Source organism: Crotalus tigris, unplaced genomic scaffold (assembly GCF_016545835.1).
Source record: "Crotalus tigris isolate CLP2741 ecotype Arizona unplaced genomic scaffold, ASM1654583v1 scf7180000024427.8105951120:4207309, whole genome shotgun sequence".
NCBI classification, from domain to species: Eukaryota; Metazoa; Chordata; class Lepidosauria; order Squamata; family Viperidae; genus Crotalus; species Crotalus tigris.
This window is the reverse complement of record NW_024100595.1, coordinates 611,773-632,332: the sequence shown is the minus strand read 5'-3', so window position 1 is coordinate 632,332 and position 20,560 is coordinate 611,773. Positions and strand designations below refer to the sequence as shown.

The 20,560-nt window shown below is 38.0% G+C and overlaps 1 protein-coding gene across 2 annotated transcripts in view; it reads left to right on the top strand.

The window, feature by feature from the left end:
- Positions 1-20,560, top strand: part of RNF145 (ring finger protein 145) — an 88,376-nt gene that overhangs the window by 41,340 nt on the left and 26,476 nt on the right. For both annotated transcript variants that reach the window (XM_039330224.1, XM_039330223.1), the window contains exons 3-5: positions 1,859-1,967; positions 8,717-8,808; positions 20,184-20,419. In XM_039330224.1, the coding sequence (XP_039186158.1) occupies positions 1,859-1,967; positions 8,717-8,808; positions 20,184-20,419 (437 nt within the window). The remainder of the gene's footprint in view (positions 1-1,858; positions 1,968-8,716; positions 8,809-20,183; positions 20,420-20,560) is intronic.

Genomic DNA, 20,560 nt, shown 5'->3' with positions numbered 1-20,560 from the left:
TCCACAAAAGATATTGGACTGTGCTGAAATGGACAGACTTAATTGAGGATCAAAGAGAAAGAAGATACAGAATATTTTCAAACATGGAATTTATTTTACCAGTGGTTGGAAAAAAGGGGGTAGAGACTAAGAATGTAAATGTCAACGCTGCTAATATTGAATATTCTTGCTTTGACAAAATATGCAGAACTATCTGGTACTTTTAGAGTTAATTCAGATGAATGAGGGAGGAGAGAAAAGCCCTCTAAAGGGAAGAGAACTTTTGCCCTTCAAACTAATTAGAGAACGTAAATCATGACAGCAAAATAAGGGAGGGGAAATGCTAGCAAAAATAACTGCTGGGGTGGGTGGAGATTTCAGATCTTAGCATCCTTTCATCATGCCATGCCGACATGTTGTCACAAGAATAAAAATACTTTTTAGGATAAAATGCCTGGAAGTTCTTTGAAGTGTTTCATTAGTTGGAACCTTGACAGTAAACTTGTATTATTAAGCAAACAAATTAACCCAGACAACATGATGTTTATTAAGCACTAATCAAATGTAATAATAGAAAATTAATTTTAAAAAATTGAAAAAAGAAACATTGGATCTCACCACTCTCAAGTGGACACATTGTTTCTTATGATCCTGGGAGAATTTTTGAGATAAAATGTCAAAAATGATGCCTAGAGCAGTGGTGAAGGAAATCAAGAAGATGGATATTTCATTTGGACACAAGTGAGCCCATGTCTCGGTTTATAAAGTGATGATGAGACTGACTAAATACCAGTACAATTCTGCCCTCCCTTGGCTTTGTTTAAAGCTTTGTTTCAAAGGTACATGCAATAAACTACCAATAAACTAGTTTTAGTTAAAACGTTTGTTAAATATTTTACCAATAAATTGTATCCTAAATTTTGTATGCCAACAAATCATTCATGTTCACTAGGCTTGGAATATCTATGGGCATTCTCCAAGGAGATGATTGTCACCTGTGGTTATATTTTTTGCTGTTCTAGACTCTTTAAGGGGAACCAAAGGTTTGCCAGTGGTTGGATTTAGGACTTAGTTAATGATTCTTTGAGGAATGGATTTGTCTGAGCTGTCTTGAAGGAGGCAGTGGTTTGATGGCTTCTAAAAAAGGCAGATCTAGGTTCAATCATACTGGATGACTTCTGCCCAATATCCAACCTTCTCTTTTTAGATACGGTCTTAGAGAAACAGTGGGGCACGAGTTGCAGAATTTTCAGAGTGCAAAATGCACGATCTGGACCCCTTTCAGTCATGGTTCAAACATAGGGATGAGACTGAAACTTCATTGGTCAACCTGGTGGATGATATGCAGTATTAACGACAGTACAGTCCTTCTGGACTTCTGAGCAGCATTTGAGACCCACATTCTTGGTATCTTCTGGATCACTACCAAGATTTGGGAAGGATAGCATTGCATGCAAATATTAAGAGAGAATGATTCTACTCCTTTCTGAATAATGCTGGAAATGGACAGGTGAAATTGGTGACAGAGATGTCATTTGGGGTTCTTTTTAACATCCATATAAAACTACTGGGAGTGGTCAATCCTAGGTTTGAGTCTAATTGAAGATATAGTTGAGGCCTTAATTCAATGCCTGGAGGTTGTGAGTGACTGGATAGGAGCAAAAAGGCTGAAGCTTAATTCCAGGAAGATGAAGATGCTGTTCATCCAAAAGCTTGGGTGATGCTTGGATCTTCATGTGTAGAGGCTAAGTATCAATAATGAGACAGGGAAAGCATGGAGGTCCATAGGAGATGTCACAATATCTTCACACCAATGACTGAAAATCATTTAGTAAGGATTTCTGTAGTTAACCCTGTATTTTCTCAATTTCTTATTTAGGTTATATCTTAAGTGTTGTGCTCCTAACCTTGCCTAGACAACACCTGGTTCAACTCTACCTGTATTTTCTAACTGGACTGCTGCTCTATGCTGGGCATCAGATCTCCAGGTAAGAATAAGATAATTGATTTCCTTACCTGCCAATGTAATTACCTTGACATAGCCTTCTCGTTCACTAACAAATTATAAATGAAGGTGATCTTATTGTAAGTTGATGTGTGCCAATAATTGTTGATATGTATCACTCAGCCATATGGATGATTGTTTTAGAGACTTCAAAGTCTGCTGTTAAAAAGTTTAGTATTAGACAGTTTAGGCTAAAAAATCAAAGAAAATAACTGCTCTGGATCTCATACTCTGTAGCAACTGAACCTGCCTATTCATTCTGTGCAGCAGAGCCTGCCCACACTTCATAGAACAAGACACAGAACATCAAGAGAATCTGAACTTACTGGATGGGCAGAAACCATAAGAAATAGACATTCCTTTGCAAAACCTAAGCTGTATGCCAGAAAGGGCTTGATAAGTAGTAATTTAGCACCTTGAATTGCAACAGAAACCCAGTACAGCTAATAGAGCAATACTGACATATGGGCCAGCCAAGGCACTGCCTGCATGACTGCAGCTTCTGAATAGTCATCAAGTGCAGCTCATGTACAGTGCATAGCAGTAGCTCAGTGTCAGGTGCTCAGAGTTTTTTTTTTCCAGGTAAGCTTATAGGATGGTGATGGAATAGCATATGTTATTGTATATATAAAATATCAAACATCAGAGTGGTCAGTTTCAATCCCCAAGGCTTAGTGGGACTGTTGTTGTTATCTGTAGTGCTATTAGTTGAAGTAGTATTTATTAAATTATTTTCATATAATAAACATTTGGTGGTTAATTAACAATCCAAAACTTCAGGAAATAATCAGTGAACTAAAGAGTTTGGGCATCCCTGGCCTAGCCACTGATAAAATTGAGTTTTGGCTAACAGAACCTTTGGTATGAAGCGATGCTCCTAGACTCCTGATTCTGGTGTAAAGTGGTTCAGTTGAGTGCCATCATTCTCATACCCTCTGGGAAATGAATGAAGATGTGTAGCATAACACTCTCCTAGCTATGCATCATTTATTTGATTGTGGAGTATTGTCAAATTGGTGTGGACTCTGAGTGACCACACAGGTAGATTCTTTCCAGAATGTCCTTCAATGTGGTGTCAAGTAGTGGATCTATCTTGGCAGTGACATCTTCCTTCTGCTTAGAAGATTATGCATTCTTAGGTATAAACAAAAGGCATGAATATGTCTAATGATTTTGAAATTCATTTCTGGTTTTGCTTATCTTTATCTAAATCACTTTGTTTTTGTTTACAAAATGGCACAGTCCAATCTTGAGGTTAGTCAGTAACATATTGGATATATAACTGGATTATGCTGATGAAATAAGTGCATACATTAGTTTTACTATTAATGTATATTTTGGTCCAAGTGTTTCTTAACAAAAATCCATTTAAGTCTATTACTTGGCTAATTATTAATTATGTTTTAGCTTCTACGTTACTGAAAATTGATGCATATTACTGTTGAAATGGTTATTTGAAAATGAAATTACTTTTTTAAAAAACATTCTGAGCATTCCACTTTGGAGCTATATATCCTTTTGACCACAATGAGTACAATGCATCTTTAACTTGCAGAGATTTTTCCTGCATTAACAAAAAGATGCATAGTTGAAGTTTCTAAATGCTTCTAAAATTACTCTTTGTTTAGATATAGTTACTCATGTATGCACTCATTGCTTTATTCTGAAAAAGAAATAATCCCAAGCATTATTAAATATCCAAATCATTCAGTTTTGTTACTCCCTGGTTGGCTGTTACACCGTAGCAAATAAAGTGTTGATTAAAACAAAGTTCAGTATTATAAATGAGATAAAATACTAAGATTACATATTCCATCAAAGCAGTGTAAAAATAAAATAAGTAAAATAAATAAAAGTGGAAATAAGACCAGTGAGCATTGTATAAGAATCAACAAGAATGTATTGGCTTGTTGATCTGTTGATGCTTTCATTCCCAATCTCACTTCCTCAGCTGGTTGTGGGCAGTGGGGGGCTGTAGTCCTCCATACATTGAAGATCTGCCATTGAAAATTTGGAAAAGGACAGAGGATGACCTCTTTGCTGGGGTGGATTTAAGAGGGGCCTCTTCCTTAATTTAAGGAGGCAGAGGCATTCAGCTGAAGATATGTAAAAATTACCTTGGTATCTGGGAGATAGTATCTGAGGTTCCCCATAACATGGCCTTTAAAAGTAAGGCACTATCCATTTAAATTGTATTCAGAAGTGGATTAGAAGCTAGCTGTATCAGAATAGGCATGAAAGGTTTCCATTGTCTGATTGTGATTGATAATTTAATGGCTATCTGCTGTAATTTTGATCAGCTAAGCAAAAGATTCTATTACAGAAGATTAGTATGCATTAAGTTTAAGTAAAGTTTTCTTAAAGCGAAGACAGTTCTAGGCAATTCCAGAATATCATTAGTTTGTCTTTCATACTATAGTTCTCTGTAGCCCAGGGGTCGGCAACCTTGGCTCTTTTATGACTCGTGAACTTCAACTCCCAGAATTCCTAAGCCAGCATGGCTCAGGAATTCTGGGAGTTGAGGTCCACAAGTCATAAAAGAGCCAAGGTTGCCGACCCCTGCTCTAGCCAAAGGAGGAAAATACTTCTTTTAAATGAAGTGGTAGAATAGCCCATTTTAAAGCAAATTATAAGAACACCTATACATTTCCAGAACACAGATTCCTTCCTGGGAGGTGGGAAAAAGAAAGTTCCATGAAACAAAGAATAGAATTGAAAAAAACCAAATGTGTATAAGAATTAAACTTCTAGATTAACCTCAGGCATTTCAGCTTTAGGTAGTAGCCCAGAAAAAGCTACTACCGCATAACTTGCACATTTTTGTAACAATGAAATATTTGTAATGAAGAACTCAGCTTGTGACTGGTATAAAGCAGGGGTCTCCAACCCTTAGTCTGTGGCCCGGTGCTGGACCACGGCCCATTAGAAATTGGGGCATGCAAGCAGCAGGCAAGTAGCACACGGACACATGAAACCATCCCCCCTTCCCCCCCACCCACACCGCTGCTGCCACTGCCAGTCTGCAGAGCTGGAAAGATTGTGGACTGCTAGCATAAAGGATAGTTCTTTACAATATTTTTTTCTTGGAGAATGTTTCTTTTTGAAAAAAAATGACACAGAGAATAAATTGTATGTAAAGAGCAACTGGGAAAAATATTTTCTGGCACAATATTTTTATCCCCCCCCCCCTAATTTTTATTGGCCACTCCATAAAGCACAGCAGCAGCATTGCATGCCCTCATTTAAAAATTGTAAATTGCTGTTGTGTCTCTCAGCTTAAGGGCAGACAAAGGACTAGTCTCTCACTTCAGCTTTATGAATGAATGTTATCTTGCTTGTTTGCATTAGCAGTTATAGCCTTTCCATGCCAGGATTATGATCTTCACTTTCTGTCACTAGGAAAGAGAGCTGAATTACATTGTTCATTTTTTTCTTTATTGTTGCTCAAGGAAAAAGAGTTTGCAGAAAGTTGTAATAATAAACAGGATAGGAATTTACTGCGTAAAAGGGGAAATGTATACAGCGCTTTTCTTACCAGTCTAATACAACTTCCTGGAGCTGATAGAAAGGAAAAACACAGAAGTGGCATGGAAAAGGTTAAGCCGCTTCATCAGCAAAAAGACCCTTGAATTGTGTGTAACTGATTGGTAGGAAATGGGAGGTTTTGAGACTTAGTTATATCTACTGTGCTAGCTGTGAGAACTGGAAGATGGATTTTCCCCTTTTTTGTCATAATTGCATTTTTATTTTCTGTTGCCAGCTAATTTGCAATGACAGTGTAGTACAAACTGTTATACTTTAGGGCAGGGGTAGGCAACCTTGGCTCTTTTATGACTCATGGACGCTGGCTCAGGTATTCTGGGAGTTGAAGTCCACGAGTCATAAAAGAGCCAAGGTTGCCTACCCCTGCTTTAGGGTAAGATAATTATATGGTTAATTTTTTTTCTTTGAGTTATATCTGCTGCACCTTTCAATATATCTTGCTTCTAGAAACAACCATTTTGTTCTTCCACTTATAAAAATGGATAAAGCACAACCATCAGTTTATATAGTAAAAAAACATACTTATTAAGAAAAGGGTCTCACAATCCATAATTTGAGCAGTACTTTTTATAGAATATTTTGTGATTTCTGGAATTCATCTTTGGAAAAACCTACTTATTCTTACAATAACTTTTTGAGAAGTGAAACTGAGCAGACAGATATTGGCAACTTTTGTAATAAAGGCAGTAAATCAGCTGGGTTTTGCAAATAAAGGTGTAGTCCTCAACTTGCAACCATTCATTTAGTGACCATTCAAAATTACAACGGCATTAAAAAAATGACTTATGTCATTTTTTCACACTTACAACCATTGCAACATCTCCGTGGTCATGTTCAAAAGTTGGATGCTTGACTACTAGTATGTATTTATGACATTAAGACAATTTATGACATTGTCCTGAGTCACGTGATCCCCTTTTGCAACCTGGGGAAGCCAGATTAAGTTGGCAACCGGGTTAACGGGCCACAACTCACTTAAAAACTATCTTGCTTAGCTGACATTTTGGGCTCAATTGTGAGCCCAAAGAGCCGTGGTGACATAGTGATTAGAATGCAGTATTGCAGGATAACTCTGCCCACTGCAGGGGTTCAATCCTGACCAGATTAAGGTTGACTCAGCCTTCCATCCTTCTGAGGTCACTAAAATGAGGGGCCAGATTGTTGGGGGCAATATGCCGACTCTGTAAACTGCTTAGGGAGGGCTGTAAAGCCCTGTGAAGTCTAAGTGACTGTCCTGGATTAACAATAGTAATTGGACTACTAAGCAATACAATTGCAAAGTGTGATGTCACAGGACTGCACTGCTTAATGATGGCAATCCTAGGTGTCCCTGTTGCCATTATTAAGTGAAAATTGTGGATTGTAAAACCAGGACCACACATGACTGCAACTTGCAAACTCCTGCTGGCTTCCCACAAACAAGATCAATAGGACAGCTTGCAACCAGGCTGGAAGCCAGAAAAATACTATAGAACAAGACAGAGAGTTGCTTCTGCGCCACACAAGTGCGTGCCTGCTAGGGAGGGGGTGGTGCAGGACATGTAGGCTATGGACTACAAGGTCCCTGTGATGTCGTACTCCATAGTGAGGCATCTCTGGAGAAAAAGTAGTGGAAACAATTTGCAATTTTTCCTGCTGGCTTTGCCATTGACCTGGCTTGTGAGAAGCCAGCAAGAAAGATTGCAAATAAGTGAGCACATGACTGTGAGGTGCTGCAACTGTTGTAGGTGTGTCCAGTTGCCAGGTGCCTGAATTACGACCATGTGACTTAGGCGGTGATAACGATGGCTGGAACTTCAAGGACCAGTTATAAGTACCACTTGTTCAGTGCCCTTGCTATTTTGAGCGGTTGCTGAAGTGGTTATTAATTGAGGACTACCTGTACTGTATTCTGTTTTATTGTTTTAGATTGAATGAATAGCTTCTATTTTTTTTAATGAACAGAACTTATTGTGTTTTTAAAAAAATAAACACTGTTTATCAGCTGATAATTTAAGAAAGTACAGTTCTACAAGTTAACATAATCAAGTTGAAGGAGTTAGGTATACAACAGCTTAGGTTTTGTTGTATTTACAGGCAGTCCTCTTCTAGTAACTGCCTTGCTTAGTGACTGTTCAGTTAGGACAGTGATGAAAAAATAAATTTGTGAGCAATCCTTACAGTTATGACCTTTGCTGGTCTGTGAAGCAAAGAAAAGCTGAAGTAAGATTGTAAGCAGAGTCACAGTTTCATTCAGTGACAACTTTGCTTAACAACTAAATTGCCGGTCCCGATTGGCAAACAAAATCTACCTGTATCTTTTTATGCCTTTAAGGTATTATAGGGAAATTGTGGTTTAATAAAGGAAAGAGTAGAAGGAAAGATTAGTGCAACCAAAGAAGAAATAACGTAATTTGGGATGTGCAGGAGGTCAGTTATATGGCTGGTCTGTACAGCATTTGTCTGTATCTATCTAAATTAAATGAATCAATATAGACATAGAAAGAAATTGCAATTGATGCAACTAGTTAAGAGATTATTTTTCAAAATCAAAACAGTATGGGCCTATTTCAATGATAGAGCTACTATGAACCTTGACAATTGATGACTCTCAGATAAGCTGGAATGCTTATCTTTCTATACCTTTGGCAAAATATTGGTCCTTTTATCTCTCAAATACAGGCAAGGTCAGCTATCTAGCAGAGATTTTGCAATATGCCAGGATTTTGGCCTTTTGTCAACTGCTTGCACACAAAGGAAGGTTTCACAAAGCAAATATGTTATTAGGGAGGTTTGGTAACTTCAGGAATGAAATTCAAATGAATTAATGAATTCTTGGAATAATTCAGTCATGTCTGTTTAATAACAAGGCTGAGTTACCAGGGAGGAGAAGATGAGAGCATGATCTTTCTTGAGAAGTATATATTAGTGGGGGGAAGAGATTTATAGCTAAATTTGTCATAGAGCTTTTTTGTCACTTAATAAAAATCAATAAATTTACATCCTCAAGATTTGTCACCAGTGAGAACCATATGGAATAGACATCTGTTTTTATTAAATAATGTTTAAACATTGATGGTGGTATATAGAATAAACCATGGTTAATCACCATGACTTTGCATCTTGCATTATTCTGGTCTTAAATTACCCCCATTTTGCAAATATCGTTTCATGTTAAAAGTCCTTTAATACAGCTCTTTTTTTTTTTAGGGATTATGTAAGAAGTGAGCTAGAATCCGGTTATGAAGGGCCAATGTACTTAGAGCCTCTTTCCATGAATCGTTTTGTGACAGCTTTGATCGGTGAGTACATCAAACATCATAATTTTCTATAGCAGTGGTTCTCAACCTTTCTAATGCTGTGACCCCATAATATAGTTCCCCATGTTGTGGTGACCCCCAAGTAGGTGTGGCCACCAATAAGAGGGAGTAGGACAGCTAGGGAAATGGGAAAAAAATGGCGGGCAGCGTGGTTTGGCGACCCCCGTGAAATGGTCATTCGACCCCAAATGGGGTCCCGACCCACAGGTTGAGAACCACTGTTCTATAGAATAGCAAGGTTTTGCTCAGCATTGCAATTAATAAAATAGATCTTATACCACCAATAACATCCTCTGAGTAATCCAGTAACATTTTATGTCATGTTGTTTCATGCCCTGTGCCTTCATGCGATCCTTTATAATAGTAGAAAACAATATTAATAGCAACAATTCTTATTCTCATATACCAGGCTGGAATAGGAAAATAGATTTCATTTATCATTGTGCCACTTCAGCAACAATATACTTCTCTTTTTAATTATTTGACTTAAACTGGAAAGGAGGGTGGAGATAAATGAGCCAGGCGCCATTATATTCTTAATCAGGAAATAAATATCTTCTGTTGTGAGTTTTTTGTGTATATATCATTGTACAAGTAGCCCTCAACTTATGACCGCAGTTGAGCCCAAAATTTATGTCATTAAATGAGAAATTTATTAAGTGAGTTTTGCCCCATTTTATGTCTTTTCTCGCCACATTTGTTAAGTGAATCATTGCCGTTCTTAAATTAGTAACATGGTTGTTCAGTGAATCTGGCTTCCCCATTTACTTTGCTTGTCAGAAGGTCACAAAAGGGGATCACATGACTCAAGGGCACTGCAACCATCATAAATGTGAGTCAGTTGTCAAGCATCCGAATGTAAATCATGTAACCATGAGGATGCTGCCACAGTCATAAGTGTGAAAAATGGTCTCATAAGTCACTATTTTCAGTGCCATTGTCACTTCAAACAGTCACTAAATGAACTGTTGTATAATTCAGAATAGTGTTCTACTGTGGTGGCACCAAGATCCAGTTAAGACATATTGGGAAACTATGATTTCCCCTTGTACAAAAAGTACCTGCCCAAATCTGCACAAATAGGTTGTCATATTTTTCTTCTTTTGCGACCACACATAAGAATTCTGCTAAATAGATAGTTCAGTAAATAAGACCAACTCATGCTTTGATTTACTGTTCTTTTTGAAGAAACCACAGTTCCTTCTATTCAAATTCAACATCATGGAGCTATAACTTCTTTAAACCTAAACCTAATATATGTGAAAAGACATTGGGAAGCATAAGAGCTGAATCTAGTTTACATTGCATCAAATAGTGTTTAACCTATTTGATCTAGAGCTTCATAATTGTAGTGCAAGCTGTCATGCGGGATTCTTTCAAATAGCTCTCAGATTACCTCTTTCTGGGATACCAGATGTCCAGACTGTGGAATCCCAACCTCTAAACAACTGTTCTCACAACAGCTGTCGAATCCTCTTTGATCAACACAGAGGATGGAAGCGGAGCTTCCCAACTATCAACAAAGAAAATGAGTCAACCAATTTATTCAATTGAACTTGATACTGTATTCAAGCTTGAAGATGGGTGGGCTTTTGGTTTTCATGATGCCTTTTTGATTTTGGCTGGTGGTTTTTTTTTTTTTTAAGATTTACAGTTAAAAGATTGGTACATTCCTTCAAAGTGAAAAACATTCCAGCTGTGTAGCTCAAAAGATTTATCACCCATGGAAAGATTACAGCTGGTCTGACAGGAAATCAGATTTTATTATTTAATAATAAAATCTAAACAGCTTACTTATGGAAACTGTGATTTGTGACCTGGTCTTGGTTTTTCATTCATTTTGTGTTGAGGGATGGATAATAGTTTTGGAAAAAGTTTGCTGTATGGACAACTTTTCTATCTTCCCTTTTGGGCTAATTTTCGCCATTCATTTATAAGCATGATTATTTGTTCAAAGAGAGGAAGTTGTTTATTGCAACTTTAAAATACTGTGGTCTCTTCTGTCTTTCATATACCCTGCCAGTTCATATTTTACAGTTAATTCTTTTGAGAATATTCCCATATTTAATTTTGATGAAAACATTTACATGTGGCTTTTTTTTAAAAAAAAAGTCTGATTATTCTTTTAGTCCCTTATAGTCCCTTTGCTAACTAAACTAATTCCCAGGGTTTGTTGTATAGATAACTGAGATAGAGTCTCTCTGTTTGGAAGAAATACTAGAAAAAGAACCAGATGGAGAAGAAAGTAGGAACCAGATCACAGCATAATATGGTAATGTGCAACTTACCCTCCCAATTTAAGAACAGTAGGAACTGTAGCTATGTGGATATGAGGGAAGATTCATCCTAATCTTACTAGAGAAGTTCATTTAGGGCAGTGTTTCCCAAAATTGACAATTTTAAGGCATGTGGACTTCAACTCCCAGAATTCCACAGCCAGTGTTGCTGGCTGTGGAATTCTGGAAGTTGAAGTCCTCATGCCTTAAAATTGTCAAGTTTGGGAAACACTGATTTAGGGGATACAACTTGTTACATTTATTGTAAAACATCAATAATACTCTGAAGGTACAATCTATAGTGTTTTGTTACATTTCTTGGGATCCCAACTGTATATAAAGTAATACATTTTGAAAAGGAAGTAGGAGAAATCCCATCAGGCTTGTAACGGGAGACCAAAATGGAAGAAGTTACAACACAAAAGTAGATGCTTAACATCCAGGCACAATCACACTGTTCATTCCCATCCTGATTTGTTAAGCTATATTCTTTCTTTAAAGTCTATTGATTTTTAACCTTTTTAGCCTTATGAGCCTCAGTACAGCTCATGATTGTTAAATTAATCATCACTTGTACAAATAATATGGGAGAATTTTAAATTGCAGTTTTAATTATTACTTATTTCACAGCAAAATGGGGGTTGGATACTTGGAAGTTATCCAAAATCCAGAGAGATATATTGAATAAGATTAATAAACTAACTTGGAGACTTGTCAGGTTGGAGGCAGCCAGCAGAGAAGCTGACTTCTAACTCAGCAGCTGATAATAACATTTTAATAAGATGATAGATGTTTATGAGTAAGCCAGTGTTGTAATCACTCCAATCCGTGCAGCTACTTTTAATGATCTTTTAATTTCCAACTGTTTTGAATATATAATGGGACTGTGCATGGTTCAGAAATGTTTTGAAATAAGTACTTTGGACTTATGCATGAGCACAGTATTCTCTGTTTTCTACTAAAGCAGCTCTCTTTTTCAGACTTTGATACAGTTGCTTTAAGAATAGTTGGCTTCAACAATTCAATGCTTCAAAGGAGCTGTAGCTTTGTTCATGCTTAGTAGAAAGGTACTGTGCTCATATTAGAGCTAAAACATTTATTTAGCTCATTTCCAAAGCAATTGCAGGAATAGAATAGAACAGAACAGAATAGAATAGAGCTGTAAGGGACCTTGGAGGTCTTCTAGTCCAGCCCCCTGCTCAAGCAGGAGAACTTATACCATCTCAGACAAGTGACTATCTAGTGATGGAGCACCCACAATTTCTGAAGGCAAGCTGTTCCATTGGTTAATTGTCCTCACTGTCAGGAAGTTTCTCCTTAATTCCAGGTTGCTGCTCTTTTTGGTCAGTTTCCATCCATTGGTTCTTGTCTTGCCCTCTGGTGCTATGGAGAATAGTTTGATGCCCTCTTCTTTGTGGACTGCTATCATGTCACCCCTATTCTTTTCTTTAGACTAGCCAAACCCAAGTCCTGCAGCCGTTCTTCATATGTTTTAGTCTCCAGGCTTTTGATCATTTTAGTTGCTCTTCTCTGAACTTTTTCCAAGCTTTCAACATCTTTTTTGTAGTAGGGTGACCAAAATTGATTCCAGGTGTGGTCTTACTACGATTTTATAAAGCAGTACTAATACTTCGCCTGATCTTGATTCTATGCCTCTGTTTATACAACCCAGGACTGTATTACCTTTTTTGGCTGCTGCTGCACACTGCTGGTTCATAGTCAAGTGATCATCCACTAGGACTCCAAGATCACTCTCACAGTTACTGTTTTTAATCCAGGTCTTGCCCAATCTGTACTTGTACCTTTGATTTTTTTTCTGCCTTTTACATTTAGGCAGAAATTCATTGTGTTGGATAGGGCCCATTGTACAATTTGTCAAGATCTTCTTGGATCCTGAGTTTATCTTCTGGGTGGTTGGCTATTCTTGCCAGTTTATGTCATTGCAAATTTGATGAGGTCCCCTTCTTCATTAATGAAGATATTGAAAAGTACTGGGCCTAAGACAGAACCTTGTGGTACCCCACTGCTTATTTCTTTCCATGTGGATGTAGTGCTATTGAGGACTACTCGCTGAATACGGTTTGTCAACCAGCTATAGATCCATCTGATGGTGTTGTCTATCCCATCTTTTTCTAACTTACTAAGCAGCAAGTTGTGGTCTACTTTGTCAAATGTCTTACTGAAATCTAAGTATACTATGTTCACAGCATTTCGCTGGTCTACTGACTTAGTCACTTTATTAAAGAATGAAATAAGATTGGTTTGGCATGATCTGTTTTTGACAAACCCCTGCTGGCTACTGGTTATAACTTTGTTTGCTTCTAGTTGTTCGCAGATCTATTTTTTTATTATCTTTTCAAGGATCTTCCCAGGTATTGATGTTAGACTGATTTGTCTGTATTGTACCAGTTTGGTCTGTATGTGTACCATAACACATAGCAAAGTGCTACATGTTCTCCATTTATAAAAACAAACATTTTGTAGAAAAATTACACAAATTCTGCATTTATATACAGTGATACATAGTTTTTCTCAGAATACTTAAAGCTTGAGCAAAGATTGAACAAGAGAGTCACTTTGGTATAGTAGTTAAGTTTACAGCTAGTCCTAGATAAGATTGGATATGGGAAAGCCCAAATTCAAATCAATTATAGATATGCCTGAAAGAGAAAATGTGTTTTGTTTTGAATCTAAAACAGTTGTTTTGCCAATCTGTTCTGAGTGATTTTTATGGGGCAAGGCTTCAGTGTCTTAACCTCTCTCTTCTACTTAGCCCATCCTGTCATGATATCTTTAGTGAGCCACTCACCTACTTGATCTTCCCAGATCTTCCCCCAACTGCTGCCAATCTCACTAATCTTCCTGGTCTTCTCCTCTGCACTTCTCTTGGAACAACCTCATTTTAATCTGTGTCCAGAATAAAGCAGTCTTGTTTCATTCCATACTCAGACCTTCATTCAGTTCAGGCATGAACCATTTAAAATCAGCTGTTCTGTACATGAACCAGTTTGTACATCCCTTAAATTTAGGCTCAGGCCTGGAAACACATCCACCCACTCACTAAAAGTGACTTTTAGCACACACACTTTGTCCAAGTTACCCGAAAGGGAAGTTGCTGGGATACATTGGTGGTGGATTCACTGAATACATTGCCTTGAGCTTCTGGAAAGAAAGCAGAATGTAGATTTAACAATGATATAAAAGAATGGTATAAATAAGACAATTTACCAAATACAGTGTAAGATAAAAACTGCAGTAATGGGGTTGATAACATCATCATAAGACTTGTTCGTTGATGAAAATACCAAATATAGGCTTGGTTCTGATGTTTGGCTTTTGTATTACTGTATCTAGAGAATTTCAACTCTTTATTTACATAAGAGCTGATCTTATTTGTTTGTTTATATCCCACCTTTATTTTTTATAAACAATTCAAAGCAGTGAACATATCTAACAGTACTTCCTCTTATTCTCATTACAACAACAACTTTGTGATGTGGGTTGAGATGAGAGAGAACGCCCGGTCCAAGGTCATCCAGATGGATTTTATTACTAAGGTGGGACTTGAACTCAGAGTCTCTCAGTTTCTAGCCTTGTACCTGAACCACTTTACAGGGTCAATTCTTGCATTAGATATCAGGAGCATGAAATATGCATTTGCTTACTCATTGGAAAACTCTATCGATCAATATTCAAAATTGATTTTGTTTAAATTTAAGATTGTACATGGAAATTACAGTTGCAAGTAACCTGATTTTGGCACTGGTGAAGGCAGAATTGTCTTTGTTTTAATAAAACACCATTTACTGAGTCAGTAGAGTTACGTTTGAACCTGTCTTAGGAAGGGTGTGTTTCTGTTAATTAGCCTCACTGCATTTTTTGCAAACATGTCATTTGCTTCTCTTAAACACTGGAAAGATGAAGTCAGGCGGAATCAATTAAAAAGTTACTCTAATCAAAATTTGGTGAAGAGCTAATATGTAGCCAGTGACTGGTAAGGAAATATAAACATTTTAAAAGGAGGAAAAAAAAACAATGGTTGTTTTATACTGTATTAGGCAATTTGGATCTCAAGTGTGCTTTTCATTATTAATAATAATAATAATAATAATAATAGTAAAGTTGGAAGGGACCTTGGAGGTCATCTAGTCCAACCCCCTGCTCGGGCAGGAAACCCTACACCATTTCGGACAAATGGCTGTCCAGTCTCTTCTTAAAAACTTCCAGTGTTGGAGCATTTACTGCTTCTGGAGGCAAGCTGTTCCACTGATTAATTGTTCTCACTGTCAGGAAGTTTCTCCTTAGTTCTAGGTTGCTTCTCTCCTTGATTAGTTTCCACCCGTTGCTTCTTGTCCTGCCTTCAGGTGCTTTGGAAAATAGCTTAATTCCCTCTTCTTTATGGCAGCCCCTGAGATATTGGAATACTGCTATCATGTCCCCCCTTGTCCTTCTCTTCGTTAAACTAGACATACCCAATTCTAGCAACCGTTCCTTATATGTTTTAGCCTCCAGTCCCCTAATCATCTTTGTTGCTCTTCTCTGTACTCTTTCTAGAGTCTCAACATCTTTTTTACATCGTGGTGACCAAAACTGGATGCAGTATTCCAAGTGTGGCCTTACCAAGGCATTGAAGAGTGGTATTAATACTTCGCGTGATCTTGATTCTATCCCTCTGTTAATGCAGCCTAGTACTGTGTTGGCCTTTTTGGCAGCTGCCGCACACTGCTGGCTCATATTTAACTGATTGTCTACTAGGACTCCGAGGTCCCTCTCACAATTACTACTATTGAGCATGGTGCCACCTATGCTGTACTTGTGCATTTGGTTTTTCTTGCCTAAATGTAGAACCTTGCTTTTTTCACCATTGAATTTCATTTTGTTAGTTAGTGCCCAGTGTTCAAGTCTGTCCAGATCCTTCTGTACCTGAAGCCTGTCTTCTGGAGTGTTGGCTATTCCTGCCAGCTTGGTGTCATCTGCAAATTTGATGAGTTCCCCATCTATCCCTTCATCCAAATCGTTGATGAAGATGTTGAAGAGTACTGGGCCCAGAACAGAGCCCTGGGGCACCCCACTACACACTTCCCTCCATATAGATGCAGTTCCATTGAGGACCACTCGCTGAGTACGGCCGGTCAGCCAGCTACGGATCCATCTGGTGGTGGTTCTGTCTACCCCACATTTTTCTATCTTGTCAAGTAGTAGGTTGTGATCTACTTTATCAAATGCCTTACTGAAGTCCAAGTAAATTATGTCCACAGCATTCCTCTGATCCACTAATTTTGTCACTTGGTCAAAGAATGCAATAAGATTTGTCTGGCATGATCTATTTTTGACAAACCCATGTTGGCTTTTAGTAATGACTTTGTTTGCCTCTAGGTGTTCGTTGATTCGTTGTTTGATTATCTTTTCCAGGATCTTCCCAGGTATTGAGGTCAGGCTGATAGGTCTGTAATTTCCTGGATCCATTTTTTTTCCTTTTTTGAGGATGGGAACTACATCAGCTCTTTTCCAGTCCTCTGGTAGTTCCCCTGTGTTCCAGGATCTTTGAAAAATATAGTTCAGTGGCTCCGATATCACATCTGCCAGTTCCTTGAGAACTCTGGGGTGTAATCCATCTGGTCCTGGCGATTTGAACTCATCTAGGCTGGACAGGTGCTCACTAACCATTTTCTTGCCTATCTTAACTTGTGTTTCTGTTTTGTTTTTTATGGCACTATTTTTGATAGGTTGGTCTGTTTTTTCCCTTTGTGTAAAGACAGATGCAAAAAATGAGTTAAATAGTTCTGCTTTCTCCCTGTTGCTTGTCACCTTCTTGCCACTTCCACCCACTAATGGACCAATCATTTCCTTCACTTTTTTCTTGTTTTTTACATGTTGAAAGAAGCTTTTTTTGTTATTTTTGACTTTGGTCGCAAGCCTTAGTTCATTTTGAGCCTTGGCTTTCTTCACTTCATCTTTGCAGGCTCGGGCTATTTGCTGATATTCTGACTTAGTTATGTTCCCCTCTTTCCACTTTCTGTACTTGTCCTTTTTATCTTTCAATTTGTCAGAGAGTTCTTTATGCAGCCATGCTGGTTTCTTTTGAGAGCTGTTATTTTTCCTCTTTGTTGGTATTGTGCTAGACTGTGCTTTTATTATCTCATTTTTCAAAATTTCCCAAGCTTCTTGAGTTGTTTTCCCCTTGAGGATTCTCATCCATGGAATCCTTCCCAAGCCCTCTCTAAGTTTATTGAAATTAGCTCTCTTGAAGTCCAAGACTCTAGTTTGACTGTGTTCTATTGGTTGTGCTTCTATAATGTTGAATTCTAATATTGCATGATCACTTCCTCCCAGGGTTCCTATGGCTTCAACACAGTCTATCATTTCATCTCTGTTAGTGAGAATTAGATCCAAAATGGCTAATCCCCTAGTTCCCTTCTCTACTTTTTGGGAGACAAAGTTGTCTGCTAGGTTTGCCAGGAATCTGTTTGATCTTCCACTTGGTGCAGAGTTTGTCTCCCAGTTGATGTCAGGGTAGTTAAAGTCCCCCATTACTATTGTGGTGTGCTTCCTACATACTTAGTTAGCTGACTAGCAAAAAGTTCATCTATTTCCTCTGTTTGGTTGGGTGGTCTGTAGTATACACCTATGGCAATGTCATTTCCCCCCCCCTTTTATATTGACCCAAATGCATTCAAGAGAGTTTTTATCATTGTTGTACTCTATTTCTGTGGAGATGTAGTTATTTCTTATATAGAGAGCAACTCCACCTCCTCTTTTATTTGGTCTGTTTCTTTTAAATAATTTAAATCCCTCTAGCTGTGTGTTCCATGTGTGAGTTTCATCCCACCATGTTTCCGTAATGGCAACAATATCGTATCTGCCCTCGTTAACCTGAATTTCTAGTTCACCCTGTTTGCTGTTCATACTCTGTGCATTGGTGTATAAACATTTGAGTCCTTTGTGGGTGGCCCTGTGTTTCCTTTCTACATAACCTGTGTGGTGCCTGAGTTCCCCTATTGTCTTACCACCTATTTGGTTAGTGCACTTTATGTGGCACTCGCTATTAGAGGCTTCATTTTGATTGGTAGCAAGGTTGGTATTCTTGTCCACACACACATCTATGCTACATGCACTGATAGCCCTATAGTTTTTAAATTGCCGGGGACAGGGTTGTTCCGTATCAATTAACTCCCTGTCCCCGCTGTTTAGTTTAAATTTCCCTCCAGAAAATCTGTGAATTTATAGCCGAGTAACTCAGTCCCTTTTTTTGATGGATGCAAACCATCTCTTTTGTACATCTTTTGATTGGACCAGCTACTGACATCGTGACTAATATATCCAAAGCCTTCCCCTTTACACCACTCCTTTAGCCACATATTGAATTGTGCTATGCGCTGGCCTTTTCCGTTTTGCTCCTTATACACTGGTAAAACCTCTGAGAAAGTAAGCCTACAGCCTATTCTGCTAAGTTCCTTCCCCAAGCTCTGGAAATCATTCTGCACAGAGAGTACATCTTTTTGGGACAGATCATTAGTGCCAAGATGTACAATAGCCTCCACATCACAGTCCTTGCTGCCATTCTTGATTATTTTAGAAATACGCTTCTTGTCCCTACTGGCAGTAGCACCTGGAAGACACCTGACCTCTTTCAAAGCCTCTGTGTCCTTTCCTAAATTTACATCCCTTATAATTGAATCACCTACCAGAAGGTAGCTTCTCTTTTTGGGAGCCTTTCTATTCTTGCATGACTGATGTGCAATACCTGATTCACACTTCTCCCTGTCAAAATCTAGTTCTTCATCTCGGACCACAATCCCCTGCTTATTTGAGTTATCTTCACAAATACCTTTACCAGTCTCCTTAATGTCCCTATTAAGGTCAGCAAGGGCACTGTAGCTGTTGTGCAGGGACACAGCGAAAGCTTTGTGTTTATGGTTCACAGCTCTCACCCTGCCAGATCCCACGGTTGTCCACACTGCCCTTTTCCTGCGGGATCTTTGTGGTAAAGGGGGCTGATAGCAGGGAGGCTTACTAGAGTAGAGGGGCTGAACTGGACACCTAATTTCTGCATTTATTGCTAAGTATCACATCTTATAGCAAGAGTTACTAGTGCAGTTTAAGGGGTGCTCAGCATTTATGGATTGTAGTATGAAATTTATCAAGAATGAAGTGTACTTGCGACCTCATTGTGTAATTTTCAAGATAATGTTCACACACTCTTCCGTGGTATACCCACGATCTTGGAAGTTATTGAAGATGTTATTTGAAGTACTCTATATTCATAGAGTATGAGTAATAGATACATTATTTCCGTCTGGTCTTTTTCATAACATTGTTGCAATATTCATGATTATAAGTTGATTTTGTTTATATAAAATTACCTTTCAAGGAAATTTTTCCACAAGTTGTTAAAAAATGATGATCCAAGCCAAGTGTATGAGGAACTAATTGTTTTTAAATTTTTGGACTACTTTAATTCAAAAAGAATGGAGCTTAAATATTAATATTTTTTTAAAAAAGAGGCACATATGTTTCATTGTCAAGAGTTAACATTTTTTTAATTTAGTTCAGTTTTTTATATATGCATATTTTGGAAGTGAATATTGTTCATAAATGCACCGTTTCTGCAGATTTTTGAGAATGGGCTATTGAAATTGGGTAGTAAAGATCCAACTAACAAACAGCTGCATGCTTTCCCATGATTATTTTACAAAATAAAAACTCGTGTGATTTTTAAAAATCCGTATGAGACCTTTATTCAGTGGCATAAAAAGTTGTTTCCTTTGAGTCAAACTTGACTTCTGGTGATTTCACAGACGAGTCATGTGATTTTCACAGCAAGAGTAAGGAGGTAGTTTGCCATTGCCTTCTTCAAGGATATATAAACAGTATTCCTCTTTTTTAAAAAAAATAAATGGCCAAACCTATAAATACTCATACAAGTTACGGGTCATTGTTAAATGAGAGGGACAATCAAAGATGTGATACTATTGGTTGGATTTTCAGGGATAGAGAGGAAAAGGAATTATAATGACAAACCTTTTTTGGGGGGGGTTAAAGTATAGGATTTAACTGTTTGGTGTTCTTAATCCTTGGCAGGTCAGCTGGTGGTCTGCACCCTTTGTTCCTGTGTCATGAAAACCAAGCAGATCTGGCTCTTCTCTGCTCACATGCTCCCTCTGCTGGCCCGGCTTTGCTTGGTTCCTCTGGAAACTATTGTCATCATCAACAAATTTGCAATGGTGTTCACTGGCTTGGAAGTCCTGTATTTCCTGGCGTCGAACCTTTTGGTGCCAATCAATTTAGCAAAGTCTGCCTATAGAGAACTTGTCCAGGTAAGAGCTATTTTGTAAACGGTACTGATGGTGTATGTTTTGAAAAAACAAACAAACCTGGCCCGTGCAGTTTTTTTTTCTGTGGGTACAAGATAAATATAGGTAGTTCTCGAATTAGGAGCACAGTTGGGATCAGAATTT